Source organism: Solanum verrucosum, unplaced genomic scaffold, assembly GCF_900185275.1.
Source record: "Solanum verrucosum unplaced genomic scaffold, falcon-dt-bn FXZP01000524.1, whole genome shotgun sequence".
Classification (NCBI taxonomy): domain Eukaryota; kingdom Viridiplantae; phylum Streptophyta; class Magnoliopsida; order Solanales; family Solanaceae; genus Solanum; species Solanum verrucosum.
This window is the reverse complement of record NW_026020576.1, coordinates 202,647-220,403: the sequence shown is the minus strand read 5'-3', so window position 1 is coordinate 220,403 and position 17,757 is coordinate 202,647. Positions and strand designations below refer to the sequence as shown.

Sequence of the window (17,757 nt, the reverse complement as noted above, 5' to 3'; positions counted from 1 at the left end):
ACAAGCAAAATCAGAAAATTTTATTTTCAGTTTCATTATTCTTAATTTTTTTTTTAGTCTCAGTAATATCAAAATACAAAAAATAAATCGCACTGAATACTAATTACAAAAAAACAGTATACAAATTATAAGAAATAGTATACAAAAAATTCATACCAACATTTATTCAAGTTTCACAAAAAATATTATGTAATATGAAGAAACGAATGTTCATACAAAAAATATCACAATTTAAATAAATTATACACAAGCAAAATCAAAAAAATTGATTTTCAGTTTCATTGTTCTTAATTTTATTTTTTTTACGTTTCATTAGTATAAAAATACAAATAATAAATCACAATGAATACTAATCAGAAGAATCCCATCTATCACCATGTTATATTAATATCGATAAGAAGCCGTTTATTACAACAAAATGAAGATTATTGAACCAAAACTATTTGGAACTAGTGGTGAATGACGCCAATTACAGAAAAAAAATCGAGAAGAGAGAAAAGTTTGAACAAAAGAAGAAAATCTGGTTTTTGAAAGACTTTTAACTGATTAGAGTAAAAAAAGGAAAACAACTATTCCTATTTTGTTTTGAATCTCCTAAATTAATGGAAATTACTAATTATCATTAATGTATTCAAATTAATTACTACAACTATTTCCGTTTTTTACTTTTTATTACTTTTTAAAAATTGTTTTTTATTATTATTTTAAAACTTTTGAACAAAAGATGAAAATTTGGTTTTTGAAATACTTTTAACTGATTAGAGTAAAAAAAGATAAACAAATATTCCTATTTTGTTTTGAATCCCCTAAATTTATGACAATTATTAATTATCATTAATGTATTCAAATTAATTCCTATAACTATTTCCGTTTATTTACTTTTTATTACTTTTTAAAAATCATTTCTTATTATTATTTTAAAACTTTTTTTAATAAACTGTTATAACCTGAAATTTTGTATTGTTACAACTTGGAAGTATTATTCTACTGTCATAACTTGAAATTATTAGACTTATATATGTCATTTATAAAATCTTCACTTTTAATATCTCCAATTTCAACCCAACCCACCCACTTAACACCTCTACATTAAATCATAATGTTTTCGTTCATAGATTAGAGGTTTTGTTTGTTAAATTGGTGGTTATAATATTGATTGGGTATTATAATTATATTAGGAGAAAAGTATGATGAAGGATAAATAATAATTAACCGTCTAAGGGTAAATATGTACCTAAAGTTGAATGAAAGAGATAAATATGTCAAAAAAAAAATATACGATGAAGTGCAAATATAACTCTTTTCTGAAAGTATAAAGGCAAATATAACTTTTTTCCGATTTGACAATTCAGCCAAAAAAAAAAGAAGAAGAGTGTAATACATTCGTTGTTGACGTGGCAAAAATAATAAACTAGCTTATTACAAGTGGTATTTTGACTTAAAAAGAAAATATCTATGTAAATCAAAACAAAATTATATTCTATAAAACGTAATTTGCACACATTCTGAATTATTAAAAAACGCATCTTTTGAAAAAACAAAACCAAAAAATCTGGAAAAAAAAAAAGAGGAAATATTATTTTAAACAAAATAAAAATAACATTCTCAAAATATATTTAAAAAGAAATTAAATGAAACTTAAATAACATTCTCAAATTGGCAAAAAGTTTCACTTAGAAATTGATTCTCTTTTTTTTTTTTTAAAAAAAAAAAACTTGTTTTCTTGATCTTTTCACATGCTTGTTTAGTATAAAATTCACACAATTTGACAATTTTGAACTCTATTATTAGAATTTTAAAAATATAACTTTCAAAATTGACATATCTAAGTAAAATTTTATACTAATTTGAAATGATTGCATTATTAATCGTTGGCGTTTTCATAAGCAAAGTGCTCCTTTTATTGGAATACTCGATTTATAATTTTAATTGATCCTATTATTTTTGCAAGAAATATAATGTCATTTCTTTCCGGAAACTATTAGAATATTAGGGAATGTATATGTTCAACCACGTTAAATTGAAAAATAGGGAGACATGGGATTAGGCCACTTTATTTTTAAGCATCATTTCGTAACAAGTGCCTTTGAAAACCACTTTTGTCATTTTAAAGCAATTTTTTATTTATTATAGAATAGAATAAATTCGCAATGGTAAGATACACAATTCTAGTAGCATCAAAAGTTTCTTCAAGATAAGTATAATATAATACCTTGAAATTCCTTATAGTTCTATTTGTTCGATAGTCCCTTCTAGAAATGAGTTTTAGAATTAAATAATTTGAAAATATATTTTTAATCTTTTATCATCATCTACAAATAAAGGTGATCGTTTGAGTTGCAAGCAAATAAGCACATAAATAACAAGTGAATAAAACAAAATTCATAATGAATTACTAAAAATGAGTGACAAGAAAAATTATATAAAAGAGTTGTAAGATTGAAGCAAAAGTTTTGTTTTATAATAATATAAATTATGAGCAAACAATTGCCCAACAATCTTTTCAACAATTTATTCCTGAAGTATTTATAATAATACTTTCTTTCAAATTTTTGAATCACTTTTCAGGCATAATTTTAAGAAATATATTTTAAAATATTTATGATTAATCTATGGTTTTACTTGACTAATTAATACAATGAAATCATCTTTTGGATGGAAATGATGAAAAAGATTCCGAATTTCAAAGCCGACCATATGTCAATTTGACAAACTACACGTCACTCCTCTAAATCCCTACACAAAAATCTAAGAAAAAATAAAAGTGTTAAAATTTAAATCGAGAAAAATAAACAACAAAACCAACAAGAAAAGCCGTTGTTTGGACAATATTTTAAAAGTGTCAAAATTAAAATTGGGGAAAAAAGTATTTTAAAAAATAGGGTTTAAAAAGGACTTTTATATTGAAATAAAAATTCACATTTTTTGTGAATGAGAATCTCAATACAAGTTTTCCAGTATTTTGCTAATATTTCAAATATGAAAGTTTTGGTAACTAAAAATTATTAAATCATCATTTACAAAATTGAAAATAAGTCAAATTGAAAACTTATAACTTGTGTTGCATCATCAATATTACTAAACAAAACAAAATAAATTAATTTAAGAAATTCAACATTTAGTCTTTAGCTTAAACTATTTTAGCAGAGAGTTCCAATATTTTGATTAGTCATAGAGATTGTGCTCCATATCTTCCTCACACCAATATTTTGAATAGTCATAGAAATTACATTACAGGGTAAAAACTACATTTGAACTTTAGAAAAAATGTTTTATGAGGTATTTTAATTGCACAAAGGTCGTACGTTAAGTGTTAAAATCAAGCAAACTGCAAAATAAAAGCCGGCAAAAGTTATTGTAAATTATGTTAAGAGTTTTCTAAACAATTTGGGCCAAATGTCTCAAGGATTATATCCCAGTGTATGAGGAGTTTGGAACGTCCATAACTTATCAAATTGAAGGTCTACGAGTCTAGTTTTCAACACACTAAATCGTTCATTCACACAGCTTTAGAATAAAAAGATATTCATGTTTTTTGTGAAATTGCGCAAGCAAACACCTCGAGGAGGGTCCCCCACCCCTCGAGCCTCAAAGTTGGTGGTATTTTAGAAATACCACCTTCTTCCTCTTTTTCATACAAACTAGATGAAAAACCTCAAAAATCATGAGCAAAGCTTTTAAATACTCTTTGGGAATTAAGTTTCTCAACCCAGAAGTTCAACGAAAATTGTTCTATATTGCAAGCTCATCATTGTGGTATAGTTTTCTTGTCGATTTAGGCTTCGTTGGTTGTTGCTACAAGGAGACAAATTTTTAAGCTTCATATATCAAATATTCTCTCCTTCATAATTTCTTGTCCTAGTATATATCATGTTCATAAATTTATGAATCATGAAGTAGTGTCTTGGGTATCGTGGCTTCGGAAATCCCCTTTGTCTTATTAAAATTGATTATTATTATTATTATTATTATTGTGTAGGATGGTGTTAAGGGGTTGTGTGATTCTGATAGAAGTCGCGTATTGAATTGAACGACGTCACCTTGTTATATTGCCTCAAGAGCTTGTCGCTCCTTCGAGATGTTATTGGAATATCTTCATTGGTTATTAGTTGTTGTTTATTGTTATTATCTGACTCATTTTATGCTTTGAACTTGGCTGGTCAGCAGTGTGGTATTAAAGTCTTACCAATTAGGTATAATTCGTTCTTGAAGCCTTGTTGATTCTCTCTTTATTACATAACCTTTGGTTGATTAAGCTTCATAGAGACACTTAGGGGCTTTGATTGAATGATATGTAAAGCCTATAATTTTTCTTCTAGCATGATTCATATGGCTTAAGCTTGTTATGGCTTATATTGTCTTTACATGACTTGTATCCTAATTCTATTGAGTATTTAATTTATTACCGTAACACGATATAGTGTTAATTTGTAGGACTTCGTCATTGACTTAACGACCTAGAAAAACATGTTATGATTATGCTTAGTTGTATGTGATCACTTGCTATTGTTATAATGTTTTATGAGTGTCGCTTTATGAACTTGTTTTGGCCTTCATAGACACTAATATTGCAGGGTTCTTGAGCCTACCAGTTGATTGATATACAGTGACTACAGACCAAATAGATCATACCTCCGAACATATAAGATCATGCCTTATAGGCCAGATAGATAGTATCTATGCGACAAACATGTTGTACCCTGTAGGGAAATACATATATATTATACCATAGAGTCTTAGATATGTACGTTAATTCACGACACATTTGAATAGTTCAAATCAGATAATCATTCGGATTTAGGTAAGGATGCCAATTGGATATTTAGTGACTTTTTGTGCTTGTTAGACTTATAATGATGGTGTGATATTTGTATCTATTGGACTTATGAAGGTATTTCTTGTTATGTGTTTATATTGTCTTATTGTAGAGAGGTAAGGTATTATATTTGTGTTTTACCCCTACCCTTTTCATTCAGTCTATTTCAGTTTCAGTTTTCAATTTGTCAAACATGCTCGGTACATTATTTTTTACTAAGGTTCCTTGTCTATGGACGTTGTATTCATGTTTGTAGGTCTTGAGCAACGATCAGAAAGACCTATCGAGTAGCACTGTCACCTATCCAACAGATTGGTTGACTCATTTCTTCCAGAGGTTGGCAAAGTCTTATAGGTTTACTTGTTTTGCTATTTATAGACTTTGAGTAGGTTGGGGTCCTGTTCCATCCAAGTATATAATCCATAGTAATTTATAGACTATTGTGTTGGATTGTATTGTCACATTATTGGTCATGTTGATTTTCTTTGTTGGATGACCGATGTTTGAAAATTGTTAGATGTATTGTTTGGATATATATGATGGCCTCAGTGGACCCAACAAGACTTGTGTGCTAGATGATTATTGTTTTTTGAGCAACTTTCACATATAGCAAACACAAAATTCATATTTGTATGCTATAGCAAATTTTGCATAATTGGGAGCTAGTGCTTGCTATCTAAGAATTGCTCCATGGATCTCATCGGAAATGTTTGATGCTTCTTGGGGCTTCTTTGGCGACCGTGAAGTCACCGGATGAATTGCCGAGTAAATAGATCAGATCCGAACGCGGCTGTTGCTCCGCGGCGATACGAACTCGACCCGCTCCTACCCATTCCGGGGTACCATAGCATGTCGGGAATAAGGGGGGACATACTGGACGTAACCACTCCCTTGGTTGGGGGCTGTGCCGCCCTGCCTTTCGATCGATACACAGTTGAGGAGGCCGATCACGAACGCTACAGGTGTGGGAGCGATCCTGACCATAGCAAACATAAATATGTATATTTCGCTATACATATACAAAAGAAAGCAGTTGTATAATCTGCTTTGGTATACATATACAAAAAGATCAATTGTATAAAGTGAGAGAGACGAGTGAGCGAGCGAGATCTGGGAGAGTGGCGAGTGAGATCTGGGAGAGGGGAGAGAGGAGAACGAAAATATATGTATATATACAATTTTCTCTCTCTTTATACAAACACAAACGCATTTTATACAATTTGCGGTTTTTGTATAAAGTGAGAGAGGTGAGTGAGAGAGCGAGAACTGGGAGAGTGGCGAGCGAGATCTGGGAGAGCGGCGAGCGAGATCTGGGAGAGGGGAACGAAAATATATGTATATATACAATTTTCTCTCGCTTTATACAAACACAAACGCACTTTATACACTTGCATTTGTATAAAAAACGAGAGAGGCGAGGGAGAGAACGAGAGTGGCGAGTGAGATTCACCAGGAGAGAGGTTAAATATCAATAGTTTACTATGGGGTACAATTAAATCAAACTATATTTATAGCATTTAATTTGAATTAATAGTTTGCTATTATATACAATTTTTCCTTGTTTTTTTGTGAACTGTTGAGAGTAATTGTTTTCTTTATAAAGTTGTTGACAGAGGACTCGCCGATCGAGGGCATAGTTTTATGAGAAGATATACTTATTTCTTTAATTGTGTTGATTGTTATGCACCATGAACAAATAGTTTAGTAGGATTGTGTCTCTCGAATTTGGGACATGACATGTTAAGTATTTTTTTAAGATAATTATATTTTAGCTTCCTCTTGCACTTCATAAAATGACGATTTAATCCTCAACATCATGCCAATATCAAGGTCTGCTTAGGGTTATTCATGATCCTAAGGGTCGATCACAATTACGATATAGACTCGGATCGTGATAGATGCTGAGAAAAATCTTATCAACATGAGTGAATATAAAGGCAGTCAAGTAGTAATGATCATAAATAATTCAAAAAAATGTGTGTACTTCATATCGAAAACGCAATGTTTGTCCTCCATCATAGTTTGAGATAATTGGAACTTCAATATATCTACCATATTCTAAGTATGAAGAAACTACTTGTGTCGCAAAACTATATCCTATTCAGGTTGAATGACATAAAATTGTATGTAAATTTGATAGTTACAAACTCACCGATCATGGAGGAAAAAACATTCAATTCAATCTATATCATTTCGGTCAAAACAACTTGTATGGTGTTTGATGAAGCACCAACAGTGAAGTGTGAAGAAATAACCCTAGTAGATTCAAGACAATTGGACCTAATACAACTTAAACTTGAAGAAGAATAACAAGAAAATAAGGCAAAATCAAAATAAGAGGTATGTAAAAAACATAAATCGCATACAAAAAGATATCTTCAAAAGAAGAAAATAAGAGTCTGTAACAAACTGGAATATATCAAACCCCATAAGAGTTGCAAGAAGGAGTCTAAGGAGCCCTACAACTTCAACTAAGACAATCAAAACGTTTGAAATATCCGAACAATTAATATATCAATGTAGCATTAGTTGAGGTGGTCAAAACGAAAGAGATTACTATCTTTGAAAAAACTTCAAAAAGTAGAAATGAGACTTGTACATCAGAGGTTAAGATCCTCAAAGAGCATTGACATTGTGATGATTGCAGAGTCTCAAGAATCAAATAGACACATATATTAGATTAAGTTGGTGTTGAGTGAGTAAAAAATTCATCACCAACTTGATTAACATTTAAGATATTTCAACGAAGAATCTAAAATATTCAAGAGTAATAGAGAATTAAATGAAGAACTCTAGAATAAGCATTCTAGAAAGAAAAATCCAAAAATATTCTAAAAATGATGATTCTAGAATAAAATAGCTGGAGGAATATTTTATAGTAAAATAGTAAATATCCTAATTAGATCCTTCCATCATCGCCTATACATAGAGATGACCGTTTGAGTTGTAAATAAGCAACAAGTGAGTAAGAAATAAAAGAAAATTGCTAAGTTGTGAGAACAAAAAAAATTATGTGAAAAAATTATAAGAACAAAGCGAATCTTTGCTTTACAATAATAAAATTCAAGTTATCAATTAACAATAACAAAAAAGAAATTAATCGTTTTTGAGAGAGAATTTTCTTAATATATATTGTGTAACTTACGTTATTTAAACTAATATTTTACCCGATAAATATAATGAAATCATCAAACCGTTTTCCGCTGAAAGTGACAAAAAAGATTTCGAATTTCAAAGCCAACCATATTGATATTGGACAAACTACACGTCACTCCTCTAAACCCTCCACAAAAATCTAAGAAAAAACATTTAACTAAAAACCATAATAAATTAAATACACGACAATAATTTTAATAGTCGTTGTTTGGACAATATTTTAAAAGTGTTAAGATTAAAATTGGGAAAAACATATCGCAAAAAAATAAATGACGTTTAAAAATGAAATTTTACGTTGAAATAAAAATTCCTTTTTTTTTGTTTTGGAAAGAAGAACCTCAATATAAGTTTTCTATATTTTGCTAATGTTTCAAATATGGAAGTTTTTGGTAAGTAAAAAATATGAAATCATCATTTACAATATTCAACTTCAATATGTGTAAATAATGAAATATTTATTATTTATGGTCCAACTTAAATCGAGAACATGCCTTTTCCATTATAAGTATGTTTCAATTTTTATTCTTTTCATATTGGTTCAATTTTATTTAATAAACTATGATTACGTTTTGATAAATAAAATTATTTGATATTTATACTAAATAGAACACGAAAATTAACATAAATGCCATAGTTATGAAAAATGTTAGTATTATAAATCAAATTAATAACTAACATAACTTGGGTTGCATCAAATATATTAAACAAAACAGAATAAATTAATTTAAGAAATTCAACGTTTAGTCAAATGATTACAACTTTATCCTAAACTATTGTAGTAGAGAGTTCCAATATTTTGAATAGTCATAAAGATTGCGCTCCGTATCTTCCTCAACCAATATTTTAAAAATAATAAAGAGAAAATATATATAAAAAGGTTACTGGCAGCAATATTTTCTCCAATCTATATTAAATAAATTATTGAGATTTTAGGAAAAATCTATGGTTAAATAAATATATACTAGTTAATTAGTCATTATAATTATAGTTTTAATTAATTAATTACCACTCGCGATCAATATTCAGTGATAATTACGTGGGTTGGAGTTTTCATTTTGTATAATTCGCACGTTTGTATAATTCAGAATTTGTATAACTTTTGTATAATGTAATTTTGTATAACTGTTTAGAGTTCAGATGTTTGTGTTTGTATAAATTTGTTATTTTGAGTTTATACAAAAATAGCTCAATTATACAAATATACCTGCAAAATATATAAATTCACCCACGAATTATATAATTGAAACAACTTAAACTGTATCTACAACCCGTAAATATGCAAACTATAGCTATGAAGCATAATTAAATTTATTATAGTGGACGGTTATTTGCGAAAATCCCCCTTTTTTAATAATTTATTAAAGGAATTTATTCAAAAAAATTATTAAGATTTTTTTTATACTTACCTTTCATTTATTGAAGTTTTAACTATTTTATATATATATATTTTAATAGAAAGTACCTTAATATGTTGCATAATTAGAGTATATTTAACGTGCTCCCCTGTTGCCAGTCCTTTTAATAAAACCCATCACGCACCGTCAATAGACCTCACTGATTCAATCAACGGCTGAGAATTAATCAGAAAGAACATCACGAAGCTCCACGTGTCACCTATGGACCCCACTACCCATCCCTTCCACCTTCTATAGTTTTCTTCGCTTCCATTCCTCCCCTGCTCCGATCACCCTCCCCCACCCACCCACCCACTCAAATCCCTCTGTAATATTCATACAAAACACTACTTTCAAGAAAATGGGTTGTTTATTGAACTTAAACTAACTTAAATTTGGTATCTTTTTGTTGTTCTATTTATAGAAAACTTTGTTTTTTTCTTCTTAATAATATAGAGTATTTGCTCTGACAATATACAGATACAAGTGTATTTGTATATGTATATACAGAGCTAGGGTTTGATTCTTGAGATTTGATTAGCTGAAAAGTGAATAAATAAGCTGATTTTCAGTCATTAAAAGCACCCAATAAGTTTGTGAGTAATAATTATTCAGCTGTAAATACATACATACATGTCAATACTAAGGCATAGGAAGGGCACAGAAAACAAGAAAACAGAGCCGGAGTATGAAGAATTTAAGGAGAAGAAGAGTAACGGAAGTTTGAGGAAGAGAAGGGGGAGATGGAGTTGTGTGGATGGTTGTTGTTGGTTTGTTGGTTGTATATGTTGTATATGGTGGTTATTGTTGTTTCTTTATAACGCAATGCCGGCATCTTTTCCACAGTATGTGACGGAGGCGATAACGGGGCCATTGCCGGATCCACCAGGAGTCAAATTGGCTAAGGAAGGGTTAAGAGCTAAGCATCCAGTGGTATTTGTACCTGGGATTGTCACTGGTGGACTTGAGTTGTGGGAAGGACATCAATGTGCTGAAGGTTTGTTTAGGAAGAGACTATGGGGTGGTACTTTTGGTGAATTGTACAAAAGGTACCTTTATCTTCTTTCTTTTCTAGTCCATCAAATTTGTGCTTTTTTAGAATGTTCTGATGTTAGCCTTTTATGATTACACTACACTATACAGTGATTTTATCAATGGATTTATTGAGTTCAGGGTAAATACGTGAGTAAGGTGTTCTTAGTTGTTAATGGAAAAAGTTCCGAATGCTGAAAAGATTCAATCTTTACAACTTTTTTCCACAATTCCTTGTGACTATAGTTGGCTCTTAATTTTCTCTCTTTCTTTTTGTTTGGTTTTCACTAAAAAGCAACAAAAAGAATAGTGGATCTTGGGCTGGTGGGATTTATGGCATTTATTCTGCAAATTTGGATTTTGAGTTAGGCAAGTACTTTTTTCTAACTTTGTTTTTGAAAAATTTTCAAACTATTGCCATTAAGTAGAGTAGGCTAATGTGGCAGCTAAAGTAAGTGTTGGTGGTAGGGGAGTGAGTTATGCTTCCTTTTTCATATATTTCTTCTTGAAAGTTGTAACAAATATTGGATAAAGACCAATTGACTCATGTAATCTTCTGCTTCTACACTTTTGCTTATGAAGCGCCTACTCTTTGTCGAAATAAAATGCAGACCTCTTTGCTGGGTGGAACATATGTCACTTGATAATGAAACTGGATTGGATCCTTCTGGTATAAGGATTAGACCTGTCTCTGGGCTTGTAGCAGCTGATTACTTTGCTCCAGGTTATTTTGTTTGGGCTGTTTTAATTGCTAATTTGGCTCGCATTGGATATGAGGAGAAAAACATGTATATGGCTGCTTATGATTGGAGGATCTCATTTCAGAACACTGAGGTACTGTGAACTCTGAAAGAAGCACATGTGCAGTTTTCGCTGTTGTTCTGGTGTTTTATGATTTGCTGGTCTATGTTTCCTTACAATATCTGACCCAGAGTTACAAAATATGTGTATCTGCACGTCTAGCGACTACCATTGCAAAATGATAACCCATCATTTTTTCTCTCAAAATCTGTAGGTGCGAGATCAAACTCTAAGCAGGATTAAAAGTAACATAGAACTCATGGTGGCTTCGAGTGGTGGGAAAAAGGTGGTTATAATTCCGCATTCAATGGGTGTTCTATACTTCTTGCATTTCATGAAATGGGTAGAGGCGCCAGCTCCAATGGGTGGAGGAGGTGGATCAGATTGGTGTGCTAAACATTTAAAAGCAGTAATGAACATTGGAGGACCCTTTTTGGGTGTCCCGAAAGCAGTCTCAGGTTTATTCTCAGCTGAAGCCAAGGATATTGCTGCTGCCAGGTTTCTTTCTCTTCAATGAATAGTTTGCTTTCTATTAAAATAACAGTAATTATGTTGCGCTCTCTTCTTTTGAAATGTCTAATTCTTGAGATAAAAACTCAGACACAAGTTCGGCCGAACCCAATAGCTTTTGCTCAACCAGTGTTTTGTGTTAATAAATACTTTTAATGGGTACAAATAGTAAATTTAGAACCCCGTTATTAGCACTTCATTGTACCAAAATCCAAAATTCATAAATTTGTAATCCTGGCTCCACCTTTCTAAGTGGTTCTTGACGTTCACTGAAAGATAAATAATCCATAACATGCAATTCTTATACTATGATCAAGCTCCCAACACCAAGGTCCTAATAGTTTTGGCTTCTACCTTCTCATTTTTAGAAAAAATAGCTTATCGTTTTACTTTGGGGTTCAGAAAGGATCCTAACCTTTACCTGTTAGTTATGTTTTTCTACCTGCAATCAGGTAAACTATTCCAATGAATGAAACTCACATGATGTAATTCAAGGGAGCATTTATGTGCAGGCCACCCAACTATATTTCACAGTAACACATGGCCATACTTCAGATCTCTATAAAGGGTCTAACAAGGAATATACTGTGTAAAAGTCCACTTCAACTTCTCAGTTTCTCTTGTTAGGTTCTTCCTCATGCTACTTACTAGCTTCTTTCTTGATTCTTCCTTCGTCTGAATTAATCACTGTTGTGGTAGTCTTTTGTCATAGTTGTAAAAGAGGGTGTTAGTGGCCTTCACAATGTGCTATTGCCATGCAGATTTTAATGAAGTTCTTTGCTTTTTCTATTTCTTTCTTCTGTATAAATGGAGGGCGAGAGGGAGAGAAATAGAATGGACAAGAGATGGAAAATAAAATTTGTGCTCCAATAAGTACAAGAGCTACTAAACCTATGTTTTAGATAATGTTTTTAGCATCCCTTTCCTCTTGCTCCTCCTTGTTGGTAATCACCTGTGAGGTTGTATATCCCGACTTCGCTCGACTAGAGTAAGATGTACCACATTCTTGCCCGTAGTGTTAAGAGCACAAAGAAGAAAAAATGTTAATCCTTTTGTACCCTTAACAAATCTAATTAATTTCATCTATGATACTATTCTGAAGCTATGTTCTTTTGATCATCTTATCAATTCTAGTGAGTGTGTTTGCATCTTTTTCTCAAGGGGAATGTATAATGCACATGCAAGACAGTGATTGCGTGTACATGTATGTTTTTTGCTGTGTGCAAGAGATGTGTTACCACCATTGCATAACCTGGAGTTTCCAGCCTTTCGTTTATCAGCGAGAGGCATTCTTGAGCTAAAGTAGAAATTGCCTCTTCTGCAGGTCTATGGCCCCGAGTTTCTTAGAAAATGAAATGTTCAACTTTCAAACTTTACAGCATGTAATGCGAATGACTCGTACATGGGATTCAACAATGTCAATGATACCTAAAGGTGGGGACACAATCTGGGGTGGACTGGATTGGTCCCCTGAAGAAGGCCATGAGTGTAATGAAAAGAAGCCAAAGAACAATAGCACCCAGACATCAGAGAATGACAGGACAAGAAAGTCAGCTAATGCTACTCGTGTGAAGTATGGAAGATTAATATCATTCGGGAAGCATGTAGCTGATTTGCACTCATCAGAGATTGAGAGGATTGACTTCAGAGTAATGTTCTTACTTTACTTTTGGATTTTAACTAACTACTATCTATAGGGTAAAAACTTGAATCTTCATGTTCTTAAATTACATTATGACCCATTGACACCAGTATGGAAAGATGCTTAGACCTAAATCCTCACATGCCAACCAAAAAAAAAAAGGTACCAACAGGTTGTCACAAATGTGTTAAATATACAAATAAATAATCTTTTTTGTATCAGCTTCCCATATGTAGTGAATATACATCCTTTGCTCTACTTTCTAATATAGAGGATGGAAAAGGCCTGGTGAGTGGTGACATGAGACACAAATGGAATAAGAAGAGAACATTTTCTCTTTCATATAAGTCTTAAGTTGGATGTGATACCTTAACCCCCCCCCCCCAAAAAAAAAAAAAAAGAAGAAGTTGGAATTTCTCTAATCCTAAGTAAAACTCTAAGTATCTCTGAGTTCTTTCAAGTTAATGTGGAATTTCTGAATTGAGTTCCATTGTTTTATATGAATTCTCTCTTGCAGACTGGTGTGTCTGCATCTCTGCACATTTCTAAGAAATCTGCACGTGAACTTTTTTTTTTATTGCCTATTCAGTCTTTTTCTTCTTTGACGTGTCCAATATCCACTAAAGCTCAAAATCTCCCCTAATTAATGATCAAGTAGCCAAAGCAGCAATAGAACATCTATTACTATAGGCTAATGAATCCCTCAGGTATTCTTGCATCAGTCATATAAATGATTGCATGGATCATTTTTCACTCCTTTGATAAGTAATTAGTAGTCATACAATTTCCAATCCAAAGGGAAAAATCAGACAAAGAAGTCAATAGCACTTTAAAATGTCTCAAAGCAGATTTTAAAGTACTACCAGTGGTTAGTTATCAAATTGATGCCACATTTTTGTAATTTGAGATCCATTGACTAGTGGAGTTCATTTCTCAAGTCTATGAGTTGTCAGATAAGACATCTTGTGGTAGTGCATTTTTTCTTTTTGTGAGTAGGACATCTCCTGGTAGTCTCTCACTGGTGGATGACATATTTTTGTGCTTGGTGCTGCTCTCCAGGAGATCACGATAGTCATTTGTCTTTCAGAGTGAAATTGTTGATTTGATCAGCTTTCAGAAAACATAAGGAATTAAATCAGTCATTAGAGTGACTTACATGTTAAGTGCACTGCTATCCTTCGTAAGGAAAAACTCTCTACTGTCACTGTGTCCAAATAAGGAAAAATGCAGAAATTATTTGGCAAATCCTGTTGCAGTTTAAAGTGGTTTTAATACATAATGCATCCTGAACCTGAAGAGGCTAGAATTACACATTGTATTGCAAATTACCATGAATTAACACTTCACAGTTATTCCAATACTGACATTAAAAAAAAACATTATTCCAATACTCCATCCCGTTTTGAGGTACTCTACTATCCACAAATCAGTTTCTCATGTTTCCATATACGCTTAATGACTTATACTAGTTTGTTTGTGTATACTATTGTTTGCTTAAACTTCCACATGGACAGGTTATCAGAAAACAATTACAGATGTTGCATTTTTACTTTATGGTTTTAGCTTTCTTCAAAAAAACAAAATAGTTCTAACTATTTTTCGGTCCTCCCCAGGATGCTCTTAAAGGTAAAAGTCATGCCAATTCCACTTGCCGTGATGTGTGGACTGAGTACCATGATATGGGTATTGGAGGTGTCAAAGCTGTTGCAGATTACAAAGTTTACACAGCTGGATCTGTTTTGGATCTTCTTCATTTTGTTGCACCAAAGTTGATGAAGCGTGGTAGTGCTCATTTTTCATATGGAATTGCTGATGATCTGGATGACAAAAAATATGAACACTACAAATATTGGTCAAATCCCCTGGAAACAAAGTAAGCTTCTATGTTTTTCTATAAAAGTATTCTTGATCTGTGTCCGTGCTCTTAGGCCAGCTCTTCTCTTTATCTTTTCGACTCTCTAAGTCTCTATGGTATGCAAATGTATCAAGGACACAACTGAAACTCAGACCTCTTCAATTCACCAATGTTTTGTTGTACAACATGGAAATTAAAGGTGAAATTTCAGGGTTCTAGGGGATGCAAACATTTTTTTGGAGTATTGGTCCATCTTGTTAACTTTCTCTATTAGTTTCCATCCCAAAGTTCCAGTTTGGCAGTAACTGTTTACTTCTTCCTCAGCATGAAATTGTTCATAGAAGATAGTGCAAAATATGATCCTCCTTGACTTGGTTCATTATGTGTTGCAGCAATCTATTTGGCATATTTATAGCTACTTCTCACTGTGATGTTCCATTTACAGATTACCCAATGCACCAGGGATGGAGATCTTCTCAATGTATGGAGTTGGAATTCCAACTGAAAGAGCCTATGTATACAAACTAAGTCCTGGTGGAGATTGCTATATTCCTTTCCAGATAGATACTTCGGCTGACGGTGGAAGCGAAAGCCCTTGCTTGAAAGGTGGTGTCTTTCATATTGATGGAGATGAGACTGTACCTATTCTAAGTGCAGGTTACATGTGTGTGAAAGGGTGGAGAGGAAAGACCCGATTTAATCCATCAGGCATCCGTACATTTATAAGAGAGTACAATCACGCTCCTCCAGCTAATCTTTTAGAGGGCAGGGGAACACAAAGTGGTGCTCATGTTGATATAATGGGAAATTTTGCACTTATTGAAGATATCATTAGAGTAGCTGCTGGGGCTACTGGAGAAGACCTGGGAGGAGATCAAGTGTACTCGGGTATTTTCAAGTGGTCTGAAAGGATTAAACTGAAGCTTTAGATTTCATATGGTGAGATTTACGCCATGTCTTTCTTACAAGCTTTAGACTAGTGCTATATGTTTCTTAGATAGCTACTTTTGTATGCAGAATTTCATGTGTGCAATCAATTAGTTTGAGGAGCTGGTGGTGCTTTGCTATACATCTGGCTTCTCGTCTCCCGGTTGAAACATCTGTCGTGTACTTGAAACAAGAATACTCTGGGAAACCTGAAGCTGGTTACTTGAGTGTCCTTGAACTGTAAATGTTGCAGGAAGCATGCATGTTTAGGTTGTATAACTTAGAAATTTTGGACATCCATTGATTTTTTTGCCTGTAATTATATCATCCTTCATAGCATAGTGTAGTCTGTAGACATAATATTGGAGCAGTCCAGTACTGCATTTATATGTTCAATTATTTTCCTTATTACACAGCACAAAAGGAGGGACAAGTGTGTTTACAAACAAAAATATGCTTAGTTTTTGCATGGTAGGGGCACCAATGTCCCAAAAGTATGACGGAGTGTATCTGCATACCATTTACGATAGTTTGAGATATTGTAACGATCTATTCCCGTTGTTATAGAAAAGCCAATGAGGAAAGAATTGGAGGGATTTTCTAGCCTAGTCCAGATTTGGACAAGATCGAAGTCAGTGAGGTCTAGGAAAATTTGGTAACAAATAAGAGATCTAATTATTAACTTGATTACATGAGTAGATAGCTAAGACGTTAAGGAATCTGTATGACTTTACAGAATTGAATTCAGTGAGTAGAACTCTCGGAATCGATCTTAGCGTGAATGGTATTTTTTGAGTGTTATGGGATGATGATGTGTTGTGAAATGGGGGTTTGGAATTCTTAATTTTGCTCACTGGTTTCGTGCAAGAACGAACGTTTGGAATTCTTAATTGACCAGCTGCTACATCAATCAATGTCCTACCCATGGCCAAGAACGGACGTTCCAAAATGAATGGAACTTTAGAATTGGGTTCAAAATCTAAGACCACAAGAAAAATCAAAGAACCTACTTGAACTAACACATCTTCTACCACCCATTCTGGCCTAGCAATGGATCTATCAGCAAGTTGGAGAATAACAGTGGTTCGTTTTGGACTACCCAACCCAAGCTTTTGATACAATGACAAGGGCATCAAATTTATACTTGCTCCTAAATCACATAATCCGCGGGCATGAACACTTTGTCCGATAGTAATCTGCACAGTAAAACTGTTCGGATCTTTTAACTTTTTGGGTAGTCTATTTTGGATCCTAGAGTTGCACTACTCAGTAAGTGCTACAGTTTCATACTCCGTGAGTCTCCTCTTGCTAGCCACAATGTCCTTCACGTATTTAGTATACTTCGGGATACCCTGCAAAATGTCAACCAAAAGCAGATTAATGTGAACTTGTTTAAGGAGAGAGAAACTTACCGAAACATTCATCTTCATTCTGCTTTTTGAGCCTTTGTGGAAACAGAGGTGGTAATTTCTTTTGAGGAACGGGTACCTTATCATTGGAGCTTTTTACTGCCTCTTCCATTTTCTTTTCTTTGGTACTTAACTAAGTATTTCTCTTCTTTGGAGCTAGTTCCTCTAATTGTAACCCACTTCTAGTACTTACTGCATGCAATAGCTTTGGGTTG

At 32.9% G+C, this 17,757-nt stretch overlaps 2 protein-coding genes across 2 annotated transcripts in view; both read left to right on the top strand.

Annotated features, from left to right (window-relative positions):
• Positions 1 to 17,757, top strand: part of LOC125811266 (PHD finger protein ALFIN-LIKE 4-like) — a 141,897-nt gene that overhangs the window by 62,837 nt on the left and 61,303 nt on the right. The gene's annotated exons all lie outside the window — the stretch shown is intronic.
• LOC125811264 (phospholipid:diacylglycerol acyltransferase 1-like) lies at positions 9,967 to 16,242 on the top strand. Its single transcript, XM_049490765.1, has 7 exons — positions 9,967 to 10,415; positions 11,010 to 11,232; positions 11,414 to 11,697; positions 13,034 to 13,358; positions 14,965 to 15,224; positions 15,652 to 16,145; positions 16,224 to 16,242. The coding sequence occupies exons 1-6, from the start codon at positions 10,000 to 10,002 to the stop codon at positions 16,133 to 16,135; spliced, it is 1,992 nt and encodes a 663-aa protein (XP_049346722.1). The 5' UTR covers positions 9,967 to 9,999; the 3' UTR covers positions 16,136 to 16,145; positions 16,224 to 16,242.

Excerpts from the sequence above, each read along its gene's own strand:
- LOC125811264 (XM_049490765.1), top strand. The coding sequence starts at position 10,000 with ATGTCAATACTAAGGCATAGGAAGGGCACAGAAAACAAGAAAACAGAG. Across the intron at positions 13,359-14,964 it reads TTGAGAGGATTGACTTCAGA|GATGCTCTTAAAGGTAAAAG; the intron begins GTAATGTTCTTA and ends GGTCCTCCCCAG. Across the intron at positions 15,225-15,651 it reads TCAAATCCCCTGGAAACAAA|ATTACCCAATGCACCAGGGA; the intron begins GTAAGCTTCTAT and ends TTCCATTTACAG.